The sequence below is a fragment of the Drosophila arizonae genome, chromosome 5 (assembly GCF_054131065.1).
Source record: "Drosophila arizonae isolate 15081-1271.41 chromosome 5, UAZ_ARI_1.0, whole genome shotgun sequence".
Lineage (NCBI taxonomy): Eukaryota > Metazoa > Arthropoda > Insecta > Diptera > Drosophilidae > Drosophila > Drosophila arizonae.
Genome location: NC_142925.1, coordinates 5,100,373 through 5,116,104, shown reverse-complemented (window position 1 = coordinate 5,116,104; position 15,732 = coordinate 5,100,373). Strand labels below are relative to the sequence as shown.

The 15,732-nt window shown below is 33.3% G+C and overlaps 3 protein-coding genes and 1 long non-coding RNA gene across 4 annotated transcripts; 3 read left to right on the top strand and 1 right to left on the bottom strand.

The window, feature by feature from the left end:
• Window positions 1-198: 198 nt before the first annotated feature.
• Window positions 199-1,775, top strand: Tsp42Ed (Tetraspanin 42Ed). The gene is made up of 5 exons (XM_018009833.2): window positions 199-359; window positions 779-970; window positions 1,040-1,201; window positions 1,264-1,461; window positions 1,525-1,775. Exons 1-5 carry the CDS (start codon window positions 300-302, stop codon window positions 1,594-1,596), a joined length of 684 nt encoding a protein of 227 aa, XP_017865322.1. The 5' UTR covers window positions 199-299; the 3' UTR covers window positions 1,597-1,775.
• A 776-nt stretch (window positions 1,776-2,551) lies between these two features.
• Tsp42Ee (Tetraspanin 42Ee) lies at window positions 2,552-10,037 on the top strand. The gene is made up of 5 exons (XM_018009830.2): window positions 2,552-2,697; window positions 3,944-4,023; window positions 8,921-9,283; window positions 9,356-9,556; window positions 9,624-10,037. Exons 2-5 carry the CDS (start codon window positions 3,964-3,966, stop codon window positions 9,693-9,695), a joined length of 696 nt encoding a protein of 231 aa, XP_017865319.1. The 5' UTR covers window positions 2,552-2,697; window positions 3,944-3,963; the 3' UTR covers window positions 9,696-10,037.
• On the bottom strand, window positions 3,943-5,902 carry LOC149268396 (uncharacterized). The gene is made up of 2 exons (XR_016270546.1): window positions 5,636-5,902; window positions 3,943-5,575 (listed from the first exon to the last, which is right to left on the bottom strand). It is a non-coding gene; the product is annotated as an uncharacterized LOC149268396 (long non-coding RNA).
• Window positions 10,038-10,581: 544 nt separating the features above from the next.
• Window positions 10,582-14,300, top strand: LOC108614851 (uncharacterized). Its single transcript, XM_089471461.1, has 5 exons — window positions 10,582-11,837; window positions 11,892-11,989; window positions 12,059-12,185; window positions 12,256-13,215; window positions 13,302-14,300. Exons 1-4 carry the CDS (start codon window positions 11,708-11,710, stop codon window positions 12,357-12,359), a joined length of 459 nt encoding a protein of 152 aa, XP_089327587.1. The 5' UTR covers window positions 10,582-11,707; the 3' UTR covers window positions 12,360-13,215; window positions 13,302-14,300.
• The last annotated feature ends 1,432 nt before the right edge of the window (window positions 14,301-15,732 follow it).

The following is a 15,732-nucleotide window of genomic DNA, read 5'->3' as shown; positions in this document are numbered from 1 at the left end:
CTTTTATTTATTTACATTTTTTATTAAATATATTTAATTACGGCTTCTAATTTATTCAAGAATATTTTCATATTTCATTAATTTAGCTTTTCAAGCATTATTGTGCAAACCCCAAAAGTATGCAAAGCTTATTTATGCTATGCAAGTATTATATGAAAGCTCGCTGCATTTAAAGATAACAAAAGTTCCATAAAGTGCTTTATTACCGAACTACGTGCTGAAAAAACAGTTTGTTCCTCGAATTGAAGTTGTGAAGACTGTAGTCAACGCGTTCAGCACACAATTCTGTCTCTATTAAAATGGATTGTGGTGGAGTTTTTGTTAAATATGTGCTCTTCATATTCAATATATTGTTTGTGGTAAGTAATGGCTGAGACAGGCTCAACTGTATGTTATGAAAAATAAAAACACTCATAGACCCAATCTTATCTCAAGCGTTTCAAAGCTCATGATCTTTTCACAAAAAAAAAATAAAATTATATGTACATTAATATCGGTTTTATCTAATCTAAAAGAGCACTCTCATATCATAAATTGAGTGCGGAATGTCGTGATTTTTGTTTTAAAATTACTTTCCTTTACATACCTATGTTGAGCGTAATTAGTGCTAATGAGCTGTGCCAGATGTTTCGAAACAGGCCGTAGATATGTATAGGGGTAGCAATGAGTAATATATTTTTTTATGACTAATCCAATTGTAGTTACAGTTTCCGTAGATTTGCGAAATGCACTTTATAGTCACGAGGAATGCAATTTATTTTCTCTCATTGTTTTTCAGATATGCGGTATTTTGCTTATCGTGTTCGGTTCGCTTATGGTCTCGGAAATCAAAGATTTTTCGAGTGTGGACCAAACATTTACAGCAAATAGTGTGGCTATTATCATACTTGTATTGGGCTGTGCTATCTTTTTAGTATCGTTTATTGGATGCTGTGGTGCCATACGAGAAAATGTTTGCGGACTTACAGCGGTAAGTATTGTTGAAATTATTGAAATTTATATTACGTTCTACACTAACAGTGATCCTCTATACTTTTAGTACTCCATCATTATGTTGGGCTTATTTTTGTGCCAAATTGCCTTGATTGTCTATGTGTGGATCAATCATGTACAAATTCGGCAATCTCTTGATCAGGTGGTGCAAACGATTTGGGATCAGAGGAAAACGGATGGCCTCCTCATGGATACTCTGCAGAAATCTGTGAGCAATAACGAAGATAGTATCAGAGATCTGATTTTAATAAAATTCTTCCAATGCTCTAGCTAAAATGCTGTGGCCTATATAAGTTCTCTGATTACGGCACTGTCTATCCCGCCTCTTGCTGTGACTCCCCATCAAACGGAACTTGTAGCTTAACTTCTGTTTTGTTTAAGCCAGGCTGCAAATCGGCAGTTGATTCGCTTTGGGACACAAATGCCAACATTATTAAATATGCTGGACTGGGTGTCACTGCAGTTGAGGTACAAAAATAATATAATAATGTAGATTTATTCTTTGTATTTGATTTATTCGTTATTTTACAGTTGGTGGCCTTCATATTTGCCTGCTGCTTAGCAAATCAGGTGCGAAACAACGAAAGACGACAAAATTTTTAAATCTCTATTTATGAGACGGTGTCACTAGCAAAAATTATCTCCTATTTACATATGTACTACACAAAGTAAAAATATTTGCAATTCAATATTGTGTGGGCCACTCTATGGGCTTCGGTAAGAATTACTTCGTAATTTCAAAATGAGAATAAAGAACCAGCTAATTTGAAGAAATTAAATAATTTATAGTTCTTATACCCTGAACCCATTGAAAATGGGATATCAGGGTTTAATGGTTTTGTGAAAAAGTATGTAAAGGGCAGAAGGAATCATCGCAGACCCCTAAAGTATATATTTTCTTGATCAGCACAACGAGCAGAATCGATATAGCCCTGTCCGTCCGTCCGTATGAGTGCGTCGATCTCAGAAGTTATAAGAGCTAGAGAAATTTGGCATGCATACTCGTGTGTACCATACGCAGTACAAGTTTATCATATTTTTTCGATAACTCATCCGATAACTTTTTTATCGAGAATAATCGAAAAATTGATTTTGCTGTTTCAGTCTAATTTGAACACTTTTAGACCTAGGGTCTTCAGATTTACTGTGTATATACAGTTGATCGATACGAAGATTTTGCAATTTACAGATTTTGGATACCACGCCCTTTCCGCCCTCAATGTGTTCAAGTGAATGTACACACATTTTAACCATTTGATCACGCTCTGAAAGTTTTATCAAGATTGTCCGTCTACAGGAGAAATTACTCAACAAATAAATTCTCATAATATTGCCCACACTGCAGCGCCTGATTATACGTGCGTGTGGATGCGTGTGTATGAATGTGAGTATAAGAGAAATGAAGAATAATTGATTCTTTCTTATTAAATTCGAATACACTGCAGTCGAATAACATGTTTTTTAAATATTCGTTACAAATAAGCAGTATTTTATTTATAACAGCTTGTTTCGGTCTACAAAATATACTAAACTTCTCAAAAACTAAACTGATTTTATAAATTCCTTACTCTGGTCACACTGATAACCAGTTTTGTGTTATTCCTTTCGTCGTGCTCTGGTCAATTCAAAAACAGTTCTTCAACGAGTCGGACGTGTCGTGCGCGTGTTGCTTTAAATAGTAAAAGATAATTTGAATCGGAAAAGGTAATATTATTAAGTTTAAGCGGCATGGTGTGAATAAGTGATAAGTGTATCTCTGTCTCTCTCTTTCTCTCTCTATATATATATATATACATGCATATAAATGTATGTATGAATGAATTTGAAGTGTTCTTGTTTAATTTGCTTTGTGCTACGTGAGATGCTGCATTGACAGCTGCTCGAAAACGCATTCATGTGAAAGTGGTTGAAAACGGAAAGTGCGAAAGCACGCTGAAGAAAAAAGAGACATGAAATATAAAGCAAAGACGCACTTCGTCGTAAGAGAGGAGCTGAAGAAACAAGAAAATATTTACAAAAATCAAAGACAATATGTTGTTGTTGCTGCTCAGGAAGTGCACTGAACTTAGCCTTTTGTTTTTAGTATCTATAAACTCTTCAGACATTTGCTAGCCTTGTTGTTGGTGTCGTTGCTAAGACAACATAAAATTAAAGAAGTGCGCAATTTGCGATCTAAACAATTTACGGCGTAAACAAGTGCGTGAAGTTCAGTGCTTAATTTTGGAAGTTAATTGCTGCTAACCGTGAAGCATTTTAAGATGTATAAAAAATTTAAGCACCATAATGCGAGCTCATTTGCCATTTAAAAAACATAATTTTAAAGAAATATGTACGCTTGTTACTCATGTTTTTTATTCCGCCAAGGTCAAACCGGTTTTTAGCGGCTAAGTATAAAGCAGGAAGAGGCGTGACCAATAAAAAAAAAAAAAGTAAAACAGAAAACGACTGAAACAAATGCATTTAATTAAAAATTATAAAATTGTATATTTAACTGGAATGAAAAAATTCAAGCAGAAATGAACCTTAAAACTGATAAAACGCCGAGACATATACATTATAAACACACATAAATTCCAAATATAAAACATTTTCAAAATCTGTTGTTTAGTTAAGTCAATATTGTTTCTCTCTTTTCAAATTTAAAACATAAAAAAACACAGGCCAGAAAATAATTAAAAACACAAGTTTATCTTAGTAGATAGATCAACTTTCCACTAGATAAAATAAAATTAATTAACTGTACAAATCATGTTAATAGCATGCATATTGGACTTGCATAACGCCTAATAGCAACATCTATTTACATAATTTGAACTTGCTCGACGCCAAAAACGTTAAACTCAAAGCAAATCATATAAACATTTATTTACCTATTAGTCAATAAATTATTTATATTTATGTAATTGTTGCTCAACTGATTTACTAATTTATTGACTCTAATGTATTGCAGGAAACAAACAATTAAGCAAAATGGATTGTGGAACATCTATGGTTAAATATATACTCTTTATATTCAATACCATTGTGTCGGTAAGTAAATTTCTTATATATTTATATATGTATATAGAATTATGTAGACATATTGATTTCACAAATACTTCCAGCTTTGCAATATACATTTATTCTATTTGAAGCAGCGAAATTGTCTTGGAATGTAAGTCCCAAGCAGATTATGTGCTCTCAAAGCGTTTTTGTTTTGTTGAAATACCCTACAGATGTTAAAACTAAGAGCGTGTTTGAGATTAGGGCCTTATGTTGCAAGCGAAGCATTTTAATCTAAAACTGATTAAAGAAGGCTGGTTCATTCTTCTATAAAGCAATCACTCTTATAGTTAAGAATGATTGTAAGAGAAAGTTATTGACAGCTCATCCTTTGTATAGTAGATGTTTTAGTTCATATTAATGGCGATAAGGAATAATATTTTACTTAGTTACATATTTACGAAGTATCTGCTATTCGCAAGCTCTTAACTGTTTTTATTTAGCCAGCCTCGTTTTTGGCATGGCTGGTTTTGCGGCTATGACATCATCGTTTATATAATATACATATACCTACATACATATATATATATGTATGAGTATATGTATTCAGCCTCCCAAGGCAGACACACTCACGCATGCACGCATACTTGAATAAATATGTATGTGTCTGTATCTGTAGCAGTAGCAGTAGATGTAGCAATAGCTATATCTGGTATGCGGTATCTGGTATATGGGGTTTAGCTGATGCTGCAAACTGTAGACACTGCTGCTGAGCGGCGGCTTAATCAATTTCTGTGCTTATGAGCAGCATTTAATATATTTTGCTTATTTTCGTTCGCTACTATATGTATACACAGCTGTACTATATACAGCTGAGGTTTGTATAAATCCCAATTTGTATATTTATTTGCTGCTCAGGCTTTAATTGAATTTGCCACAATTCAGAAGCGACGAATGATGTCATTATATCGTGATGCGAAGTGAATCAGTTTTCAGAGAAATGCAACGTTTTCTGATAAGATGAACGACACAAGCACACTCGGTAATTGACAGTAATAACTGAGAAACAGACGTGTTAGTTTGATCAGCAGATGTATGACTCAACGTGACACCTTATATACAATGTGTCGTAGGTATTGCTACGCATTTGAAATATTAATTAGCGCAAATATTTATGCATACAAATAGTTGAAGAGAAACACACACCTTAAAACAAAATTGCTAACTGAATTATAGCATATGCACCTTGAATAAATAAATATATAACAAAATATGAATATGGTAACCACCAGCTTAGGTAAACCATTTGAAGCGAGGATGAAATACACTAGATAAGTTTAATAATAGAATTATTGCTATATTTATTCTTGGAAAATTTTCAAGCTGTCAGAATACTTTTTAACATAAGCGTTCGCATATATACATATATACTTCTGTTAGCAAATTTTTATTAAAAGCTTGCAAAATGTGAATCAGCTAAATAAACCAGAAAAATACAACATGAAATTTTCGTCGACAAATTTAACAAGTTAATAAAGAATAAGAAATAAGAATATAACAAATAAAAGCAAAAATACAAACTTGTTGCATGAGCCAGCAACTGGTGGAAAGAAGAAGCACGCGTTATTTACATAGTTCACATTTACACGTGCAAACTCACCTCGGGTTGTTTACCTGTAGATATATAAAGGTACATACACACAGATACATATCTGAATCATTATATGTGTGTGTGTGTGTGTGTGTGTGTGTCTTTGTACATAACATACTTGACAGTTAAGGCAAGCAAATTAACAGGTACAACAAAAAGCCGCCTTTGAGCGTCGCTTGGCCAGACGAAAGAAAAAATACGAAATAAACACGAAGTTTGGACCAAGCCGAAGCTTAAATATACTTGTTATGCTATAGAATTGTGACTGTATGCCAAATCTTGTAGAGAAGTATGATAAAATATTTGTGAACGCTTTTCTCATGCGAAGCGAAATCAAATCGTTTCGATAAGCTCACAAAATACATTAGTTTCAGTAATCTGAGCTGGCTGTAAAATGCATCATAATAAACAAAGTAAAAATTTGTATATCTATTTGTTTCTTTATTATTATTGTATTTATGACGAATTGCTGGACTATATTAAAGCATGACAAAGTGCTTAACAAAGTCACAGGAGTCTTTGTGAGAGTACATATAACGATGAAAAAACGACGCAACGCTCGAGAAAGCAACAAAACATTGTGCAATTCGCTGGTTAAATACAAAAGGGAAACTACAGACCAGAGATACAGATACAGGTACAGGTACAGGTACAGGTACACGTATATGTAGGTGCACGTACACACATACATACAGACAGTCATTGAGTATAGGGTCGTGTGTGTTTTACCCAGATTCAGGTACACGAAGCATACTTTTTTATTTGTTTGTATTTTCTACACGTCTGACTTTTGAGTATCGAATGCGAGTTAGAATGCGAGCTGCAACCAGTTAACGACAACCCTGAATGAGTTTTATATATATATATTATATAGAGGTATAACTGTATATTTGTTTTTAAATGCAGATACTTGCATATATAAAGTTTTAAAGCTTTTTTATATTAAACCGAAAATCGTTTAATATAGTTTCATTCAAATTATGAATGCTTGCTTTATCTCTTACGTTTTAATACAAGTACAAGTACACATATACATACATTTGATAATGTTTTGTTTCTCTGTTTTCGACAAAATTGTTCTCACATTATTTGCAGCGTTTGCAATTCTACGAGTTTGAGTTTCGCTGCTGTATATCGTGTTTGGGAACTATAAATATACATGTAGAGTGTGTAATTATTTTAGAAATTGCGATATGCTTCTAATCAAAATATCACATGTTCTTTTTGTGTACTTCGATTTTTTATTTGTGTGGCCTCGTATCACGCATACGTCCTGTTGCACAAGCGGCGGCAGAATTTTATCTCGCTGTTCACTTGTGTCGGTTCTGATATGTGAATAGTTACAAATGGAGACAAGCTGACTTGCGGATAGATGAGACATTCAACACACATAAACAGGAAGAATTTGGCGTCGTTTGGTCGGCCCATTCGAGCAAGGGTGTGGCTCTTACGTTGAGAGCATCGAATTTCTCTCCTCTGGAGTATTTATTTATTGCAATTGATGAGTGCCAAAATAACTTTAAGTACATGTTTGTAGGGGTTGTTCCCAGGAAGTGCCGCCACGAAAAAATATAAATGAGCTCAGAGTTTTTGGGTCTTTTTGTTGTAAACTAAAGAAGACATAATAACAAGAGCTTGGCCTTTATGTGAGTGCCAAAGCATACATACAAAAGTTTTATAGTTGGATTTTATTATTCAGTATTACCCTGTCAGGCATTGTTTTTATTTTGCTGAGGGTTGTCAGTAAGAAACGTACGCTTCAATTTGCGTTTGAGTTTTTGAGGCATGACGTCATAAGATTCAAATGAGGAAATCATTGTGCAGCTGATGAGACTGTTATTTTTATATACATTTATGTATATATACAAATATAAATACAAATATATATATTTGCCAGTTGAGCTAATTGCTCATGATGTTTTAATTAGGCTAGACTTTTGTTTTTTATTTTCTATTGAGAAAGTGGAGCATTCAGTGCGGCTTCAATAGTAGAATGTTGCTTTTGTTGGCACTATTTGGGTCAATTATGCTACAAATTTGGACAAGACCTGCTCTGAGCATCCATTCAGTTCAGAAATTAACCAGAAAAACAATACGCCCACAGATCGGCAAGTATCACAAGTAAAAGTGCTTCAGTCGCACTTAAGGAAATTGGCTGCACGCTATAAAATTTCATTTCTTTATTTGTTTCTTTTTTATTTGTTATAAAAATTAAAATGCTCATATTTATGGTATGCTTGTGTGTGCATATATCAAAAACCAGATTTATGTTTTATTTATTTATTTTGCATATTGGGGAAGTTAGGAAAGCAAACAGATAAGTGGAATTCGTATGGCTTTTGTATAGTCTCAATAAAACATTTTTCGCTTATTCAGCTGCTATAAGTTATATATAAACAATATATCTTTAGTTGCCAAGCTACAGGGTATGCGAAACAGTCAGAGCTATCTATATATGTATTGAATATATATGTTAGCGTGCAACAGTTTGCATAATAAAATCTGGTAAATTCGATTAATTGGCAAACAATTGTTGCTGCACTTGATTTCTGCGTCGATTCAAGCTGTTCAACGCAATAACAATAGCAGAGAATTTACATACATTGTTTTGAATCTTGAACTTTAGTTACTTTTTACAGCTATCTCGAAAGTATATATATGTATATATTACGTACGTATTAAGTTTAAGATGAGGCTTATCTAATCAGCAGCATTTAGCCTTGTAGCACTGTGCGTAGGCTTAATGCGATTTTCTTAGCAAACAAAGCATTGCCGCTTGCCCAAATATTTACAGCTTATATACGGTGCAATTATACATACATACATATATGTGCTACTTTTGTATTTAATGAGATACTTTTTAATTCAACTAGTTGCTTGCATTACGTCAGTGTTGCGCCTGCTAATTTTAATAGCCATTAGCCACGTACTTCTGGCCCTAGTTATCCCTAAGGTCAGCCGAGGTGGGTGGCCGGCCCCAGTTGTAATTAAGAACTTTTATAATTTATCTTTGGCATGCTAATTGTTGCTCTCTCACTCGCACACTCAAACCATCTCACATCATCTGGCTCTCCTTCAATTAAACATAATTGACGCAGTATAATTCGACTGCAACTGCAACTGTCAACTGTAGCTTTGGCCTCACGCGATGGCTGGCTGTATAATGCAGGCTGATTGTTCCATTTACGGCACCTTATATATAAGGTTAAATATATATAGAATTTTATGAGCAGTTCTGTTAAACAATAACACAAACAAGAAATTAATATATTATATTCGTAAAATATTTTTCAGATTATTGGCATTTTGGGCATTGTGTTTGGCGTGATTATACTGCAGAGCGTTGGCACCATTGAGGTCAATGGCCAGACCGGCTTCCCACCTCAGGCAGCGATGCCCATCCTGATGATCACCCTTGGCTCTCTGGTAGTGTTCATCTCGTTCCTGGGCTGCTGCGGTGCCATTCGCGAATCTGTGTGCATGATGATGAGCTATGCCGTCTGTCTGTTGGTCCTTCTCATTCTTCAGCTTACAATTGTTGTACTGTTGTTCACTAACAAGGAGAAGTTCGATACTGCCATGGGTGAAGTGATTGACAAGGCCTGGGCTTCGCCGGAAGCCCGTGAGGGCGGTGTATTTGATGCCATTCAGAAATCGGTATATATCTAATTTAATTATTACCAGCCATATTCATTGTTTTAATATTTGGCTTTTGTTTATCCTTTTTAGCTTCATTGCTGCGGCAGCAACGGTGCTCAGGATTACGTTTCATTGAGCTTCTTTAACAGCGGACTTCCTTCTAGCTGCTGTGATGGAACTTGCACTAATCCATTGAACATTTATGGTGGCTGCCGTGCTAAGTTTGTTGATTTCATGTCTGGCAGCTCCGAGAAGGCCAAATACGTCGGTCTGGGTCTCATTGTTGTTGAGGTGAGTTATCTTTTTCGAATCAATTGAATATCGGTTGTAAATAAATGATTTCTTATTTTCATTACAGCTGGTTGGCTTCATCTTCGCTTGTTGCTTGGCAAATAATGTGCGCAACTACAAGCGCCGCAATGGTTACTAAATCAAGCATTTAAATACAACGCAACCATATATATACACACACTCACACATACATTCTCATTAACTCTATAATATGTATTGCCGTACAACGCACACAGAGTAAAAGAAAACAAAAATAATGTGAAATATTGGAAATATATTCGATGTAAACCATTTGGTTACAAAAATATTTAAGTTATTTGTTTAAACAAGAAAAATGAAACTATTTTGCAAAAAAATGAATTATAACTAAAAATCGAGTATAAACTAGTGTAAGCGCTTAAATATTGTCCAAATATTACTTTCATAACAAATTGCTCTTTTTAATTACCTAAAAAGTAAAAAAAAAAAACAAACAAAAAAATCCAAAGTCGTACAAAGCTACAAATAACAATAAACAAAACGCTGATGGACAGCAACAACAATTTATGTTACAATAAGCAACGAAGAGCGAATCTTGATGTTGATTTTTATAAATTTATACATACGAATACTATGTAGTGTTAAAGCCTTATGCTATATTTGTACCAGTGTACAAGTGTCCAAATGAATATATGGAATATATATGTATACATTAAAAGTTGTTCATCATTTTATCTGTAAATTGGAATCTCTTAAAGTTTTTACATTTGACCCACATTAATATGAAGTTTGAAGTAAAAGTGCAGTCAAAACTCGAATGACAACATCGTGAATGAATAAAGCATTTAAGACGTATTTATATACATATACAAAATAATAATAAAAAGTGAAACGAACCACATGTTATGCGTGTTTGCATTCCTAATTATATGGAAGCCTTGTGAGTTGTGTGCTGCGAGTACCTATAACAATAACTCGCCATGCAAAATAGTTCCCGCGCTGCAGTGCAGTAGCAGTGGCAGTGGCAGTGGGTTTTGTTGTGTACCCAGGCGTTGACATGGCAGCCACAGGCTTGACCTTCGGTTTCTTTAACATTTTTGTTTAACCAGCAATTGACACACATATAAGTACAGATATTTGCCGGTGCGATTAGCGTATTGTGTATTCAATTCAGGTAGAGACTATTGGGGGTTGTCTCGTTTAAATATATTATGTATGTATATTTAGGCATATTTTTGATTTTCAATGAAACACTATGGGGGAATTTATTGTTAGAATATTAAAATCCATTTTGATGCCATATGTAGATGTTTTCACACAGCTGTAGATTCTAGGTAATACCAAAACTTTTGTAAGCCCAAGTTCACATACCAATTATTTTTATATTGATGCGAAATATCGATTACTTTCAGGGCTTAAATTTATTTAAAGCAAATTGATTTTTTGTTGACTAATTTAAACCTGATTAGAATATCTAGTCTATGGTCATGTAACATTTATGTTTACATGATATAAGAGTATGTGATATATGAATACAGAATTATTTTAATATACCACAGACTGACTGAACGTATCTCTAGAACAACATCTCGACATGTCACTAATGATTGAGCAGTCATAATTGAGATAATATATCATTTATTGAAATGATTCTCATAATCAATCAAATCATATATGCTATATAAGCTATATGAATACTATATGAATGATTTGTAATATCACTAAAGAATCTTTCGATTATCTGCTATCGTTCTTTTTACATCGTCCGTTTTTATATAAACAACAATAGATTGTTCTCTTGGATTATATGGTTTTGATTTCATTGATATCTGAAGAACGTCTTTCAGCGATACGGTTTCAATGTTAATTGATGTTTTCATATAACTATGTTGTGGTTCCTGCACAGCAGAAATTATATTTTTCTTCTTTATTGGTCTACGGTTTATAGCCACAATAAGTAGGAGTTTCTGACTGCGAATGAGCTGCAGAAATTGAATTTTAGTCAGATGGATTAAGCCATATAGGAAGATATATTAAGCTAATAATATAATTCATTAGCCTAATACTCGGTAATTAACATAATATGTATTCCTATATGACAATTGCTCGGATAGCTTCAGTTGTTTATTTTTTCTCATACTGCATTTGTTTTTTGGACGTTAACGGCTAAAAATGTGCATGAGCTGGAAAAATATAGGCGCGGCAGCTCTAACATGTTCCTTATTCTACAATTCGATAATGTTAATTGTTGCTATAACATTTATGCGGCGCTGCTTCGATGACTGCAACGATAACACGAAAGGTAACACCTTTAAAATGATGATTAATTACATTTTATAATATCATTCTTATTAAGGTCCATATCATGAGGACTGTTACAGCGCGTATGCCTTATATACGCTATATCTGCCATCAGTAGTTGCTAGTCCACTAATAATGCTAACCGATAAGAGCGTAAGTCAAGATTTATATATGTACATACATATATATTATGTATACAATTAGTCATGATTTCCTCCTTAGAGCATTAACTATCTGCAATGGTGGCTTCTGGTGCATGCAGCACTTACATGTTGCGCCTACTTTATTTATATATGCTATAGTCCGTTTTATTCAGATAGTGATAGCGATGTAAATATCGTTGGATTTGGTAAGTATTCCCTTATTCGAAATTGCTATATCTATAAATATTGAATTGCAAATTTATTTTATCTTTGCAGCTTGTCTGGTGTTTGCGTTTGGTACTGTTGCCTTTCATTGTTTTCGTGTGCTGCGTTCTCCTGCGCGTCAGGCTCAATCAGATCCTGCGGAAACAGCCGCTTAGGGCCAGTTTTCTCTCTTTACATCCTTATTTTATTATAATTTTAATTCAAATATAAACAATTCAAAACGTTCGTATTCTTGGCTTGCTTGGCTTTTTAAACTTATAAATAAATAAATATGTATATATATATCTTATATCTATATATATAAAAGAGAGTTGTGTAAAAGTGTCCAAGCACTTATAACTCGAGATCTGCTGGACCAATTTTCATGGTTTTTGATTTGTTGGATTTGTCTCCGCAACGAGTTTAGTATAGGGTCTTAAAAATACTGAAAAAATTTTCCGAATACTTGAAAAACGCGGTTTTTTCCCCAAATGTTCAAATTTTTTTTATACCCAGTAGGCTTGGTAACAGTGACAGTTTTGACAATAGTGTAGAAGTAAATAAACAAATGTAGTCAGTCAGTCTACGGCATAGCCTCGAGCAGGCCAGACTATTCAAAAAAAAAAAAAAGACTATTCAACAAAAAAAAATTTTTGTCCTAATCAAAAAGAAAAATATTTCAAATCAAAAATCTGCAAAAATTAAAAAAAAAAATCAAAAGATTAAAACCTGACTGTTCAAAAAATAAATAAAAAATTTAAAATTCGAAATTCAAAAAAAAAAAAAAAGTTAATTATTAAAAAGTGTATTTTTGGCTTTTTATATTTTTGGACTTTTAAACATTCTAAATATTTCAAATCAAAAATCTGAAAAAATTAAAAAAAAAAATCAAAAGATTAAAACCTGACTAATCAAAAATAAATAAAAAATTAAAAATTCGAAATTAAAAAAAAAAGTTAATTATTAAAAAGTGTATTTTTGGCTTTTTATATTTTTGGACTTTTACAAAAGCTAAATATCTCGAAAGTTCAGGTATTTGTTTGTCTCAAACATAAATTTGTGTAAATTATTTATATTTATATTTATCGATTGATTTATATGGTTTTGTGCGAGGGCAGTATTACTATTAATAAAAATGCCGCGTCCTAGAAGATCTAATCTTTCCCGGCGGACCCATAATGCAATTAGGCAACGGAATAGCGCGAGTCAATTATCTGACGAAGAGCGAGAAATCGCCCGAGAAAGGCTCCGCGTTAGTACCCAGCAAAGAAGGGCCTTAATTCGTGCTTCTCAAAGAGAGGCAGCCCGTGAAATGGCAATAATTCAAAAAAAAAATCAATAGATTAAAACCTGACTGTTCAAAAAATAATTAAAAAATTCAAAATTCGAAATTAAAAAAAAAAAAAGTTAATTATTAAAAAGTGTATTTTTGGCTTTTTATATTTTTGGACTTTTAAACTTTATAAATATTTCAAATCAAAAATCTGAAAAAATTAAAAAAAGCTAAATATCTCGAAAGTTCAGGTATTTGTTTGTCTCAAACATAAATTTGTGTAAATTATTTATATTTATATTTCTCGATTGTTTTATATGGTTTTGTGCGAGGGCAGTATTACTATTAATAAAAATGCCGCGTCCTAGAAGATCTAATCTTTCCCGGCGGACCCATAATGCAATTAGGCAACGGAATAGCGAATAGTGAAATGGCAATAAGAAATGGTTCAAGGATTGATTTGAATCGAGCAGCGTTTCGATATGATTGCACCATTGATTACAGCTTGAATCGTTTAGTTTGCATTGGTCCAATGGACGTTGTTTGCCAGCATTGTGGCGCATTGAAGTTTGCTGGTGAAACGCCCGGTTTGTGCTGCCTTAGTGGTAAAGTGACATTGCCATTAGTGGTCTCGCCACCAGAGCATTGCGTTCCCTGCTTTACGGCGAAACACTAGAATCACGACATTTTCTAACGAGCACTCAAAAATACAATGCCTGTTTTCAAATGACTTCATTTGGGGCGGAAATTATTGGTAACGGATATAATCCGACATTTAAGGTAATTTACGTTAAAAATGTTATTTTCTATGACTGTCAAAATAAAAAAAAAAATTTTGGAATAATGTAGTTTGTTAGATTTATGTAAAAAGTGTTTGTAAATCTAACTATAACTATGGCTTTGAATTTAAAGATTCAAGGCCAGATTTGCCATCGCATTGGATCATTGCAACCTATTGAAGATGCACAGCAAAAATTCTTGCAAATATACTTCATGGGCAATATGGAAGAAAAACTTGACCGGCGTCAAGAAATGAACACAGCTATGAAAAGAGCAATTCTCCAAGATTTGCATGCTTAGAAATTTAAACCAACCAAAACTGTGCAATGGAACGCGTTTGGTGATAAGAAAACTGATGAGCAATGTGATTCACGCGTCGATACTCAAAGGAAAATTTAAAGATGAGGAAGTTCTTATTCCTAGGATTCCGATGATCTCAAAAGATATGCCCTTTGAATTTATTTGAATTCTCGCTTCGTCTTGCCTTCGCCATGACGATCAACAAGTCACAGGGCCAATCTTTGACTATTTGTGGCCTCAATCTAGAAAATGTGTGTTTTTCTCATGGTCAATTGAACGTGGCAAGCTCACGTGTTGGCAAACCATCCGCATTATTTGTTCTTGCACCTGACCAAAAAACGAAGAATGTCCTTTACAAGGCGCTTGAATGAAAATCCGATTAATAAATTAATCAGAGTGTATCCCAACCTGAACAACATAGCTTTCAACAATTTTTTACCTAGAAATAATATAGAGGGCAATGCAACGTTTGCCGGGCCAGCTAGTACATACATAAAATAAAAATTTTCAATAATTCATGTTAAATGGAGCATCGAGTGATAAATATTTTGATTATTATAGGCATTATAATAATTATGGTTATAAGCTATCTCATAAATATGTATATATGTATATTCCAATTATTAAAATTATAGCACTACTTAGAGTCAACTTTTTGATCAGAAAACATTCGACTTCAGTCACAATGTGTCGCGAATTAATGTTTTTGCTCTTTTTGGCTTTTGTATGTCTTAACATATTTTTATCATTTATATGCATACATGAATTGATTGTTAAGAATGTTAATATATTCGAAGATGATGCAGGTAGGCACAGGTGCTATTCTTCAACTAGGATATGTATATATTCATATTTTACAGAATATGCGTACTCCATGTTCGTAATACAGGCATTAACAGAGTTCTTCAATTCGCTTTGTGGATTGCTATTTGTTTGCCACAAAATAAAGGTCCTAAAAAAAAAAAAAAAAAAAAAAAATAAATGGATAATATTTTAAATTTTTTTTTTTTTCAGATAAAAGCTGTGCTATTCACTTGGGTCGTTATGGCTATGCTTATGATTTGCTTATCGTTAAGCTGGGAAATCGTTTTTGTAACACGAGAAAAATATATTTTCGATGGATATAGCTTCAATACTTGTGTATTTATTAAAGGTATGTTTAGTTTTAACCTACGATTTATATTTAATATAAAATT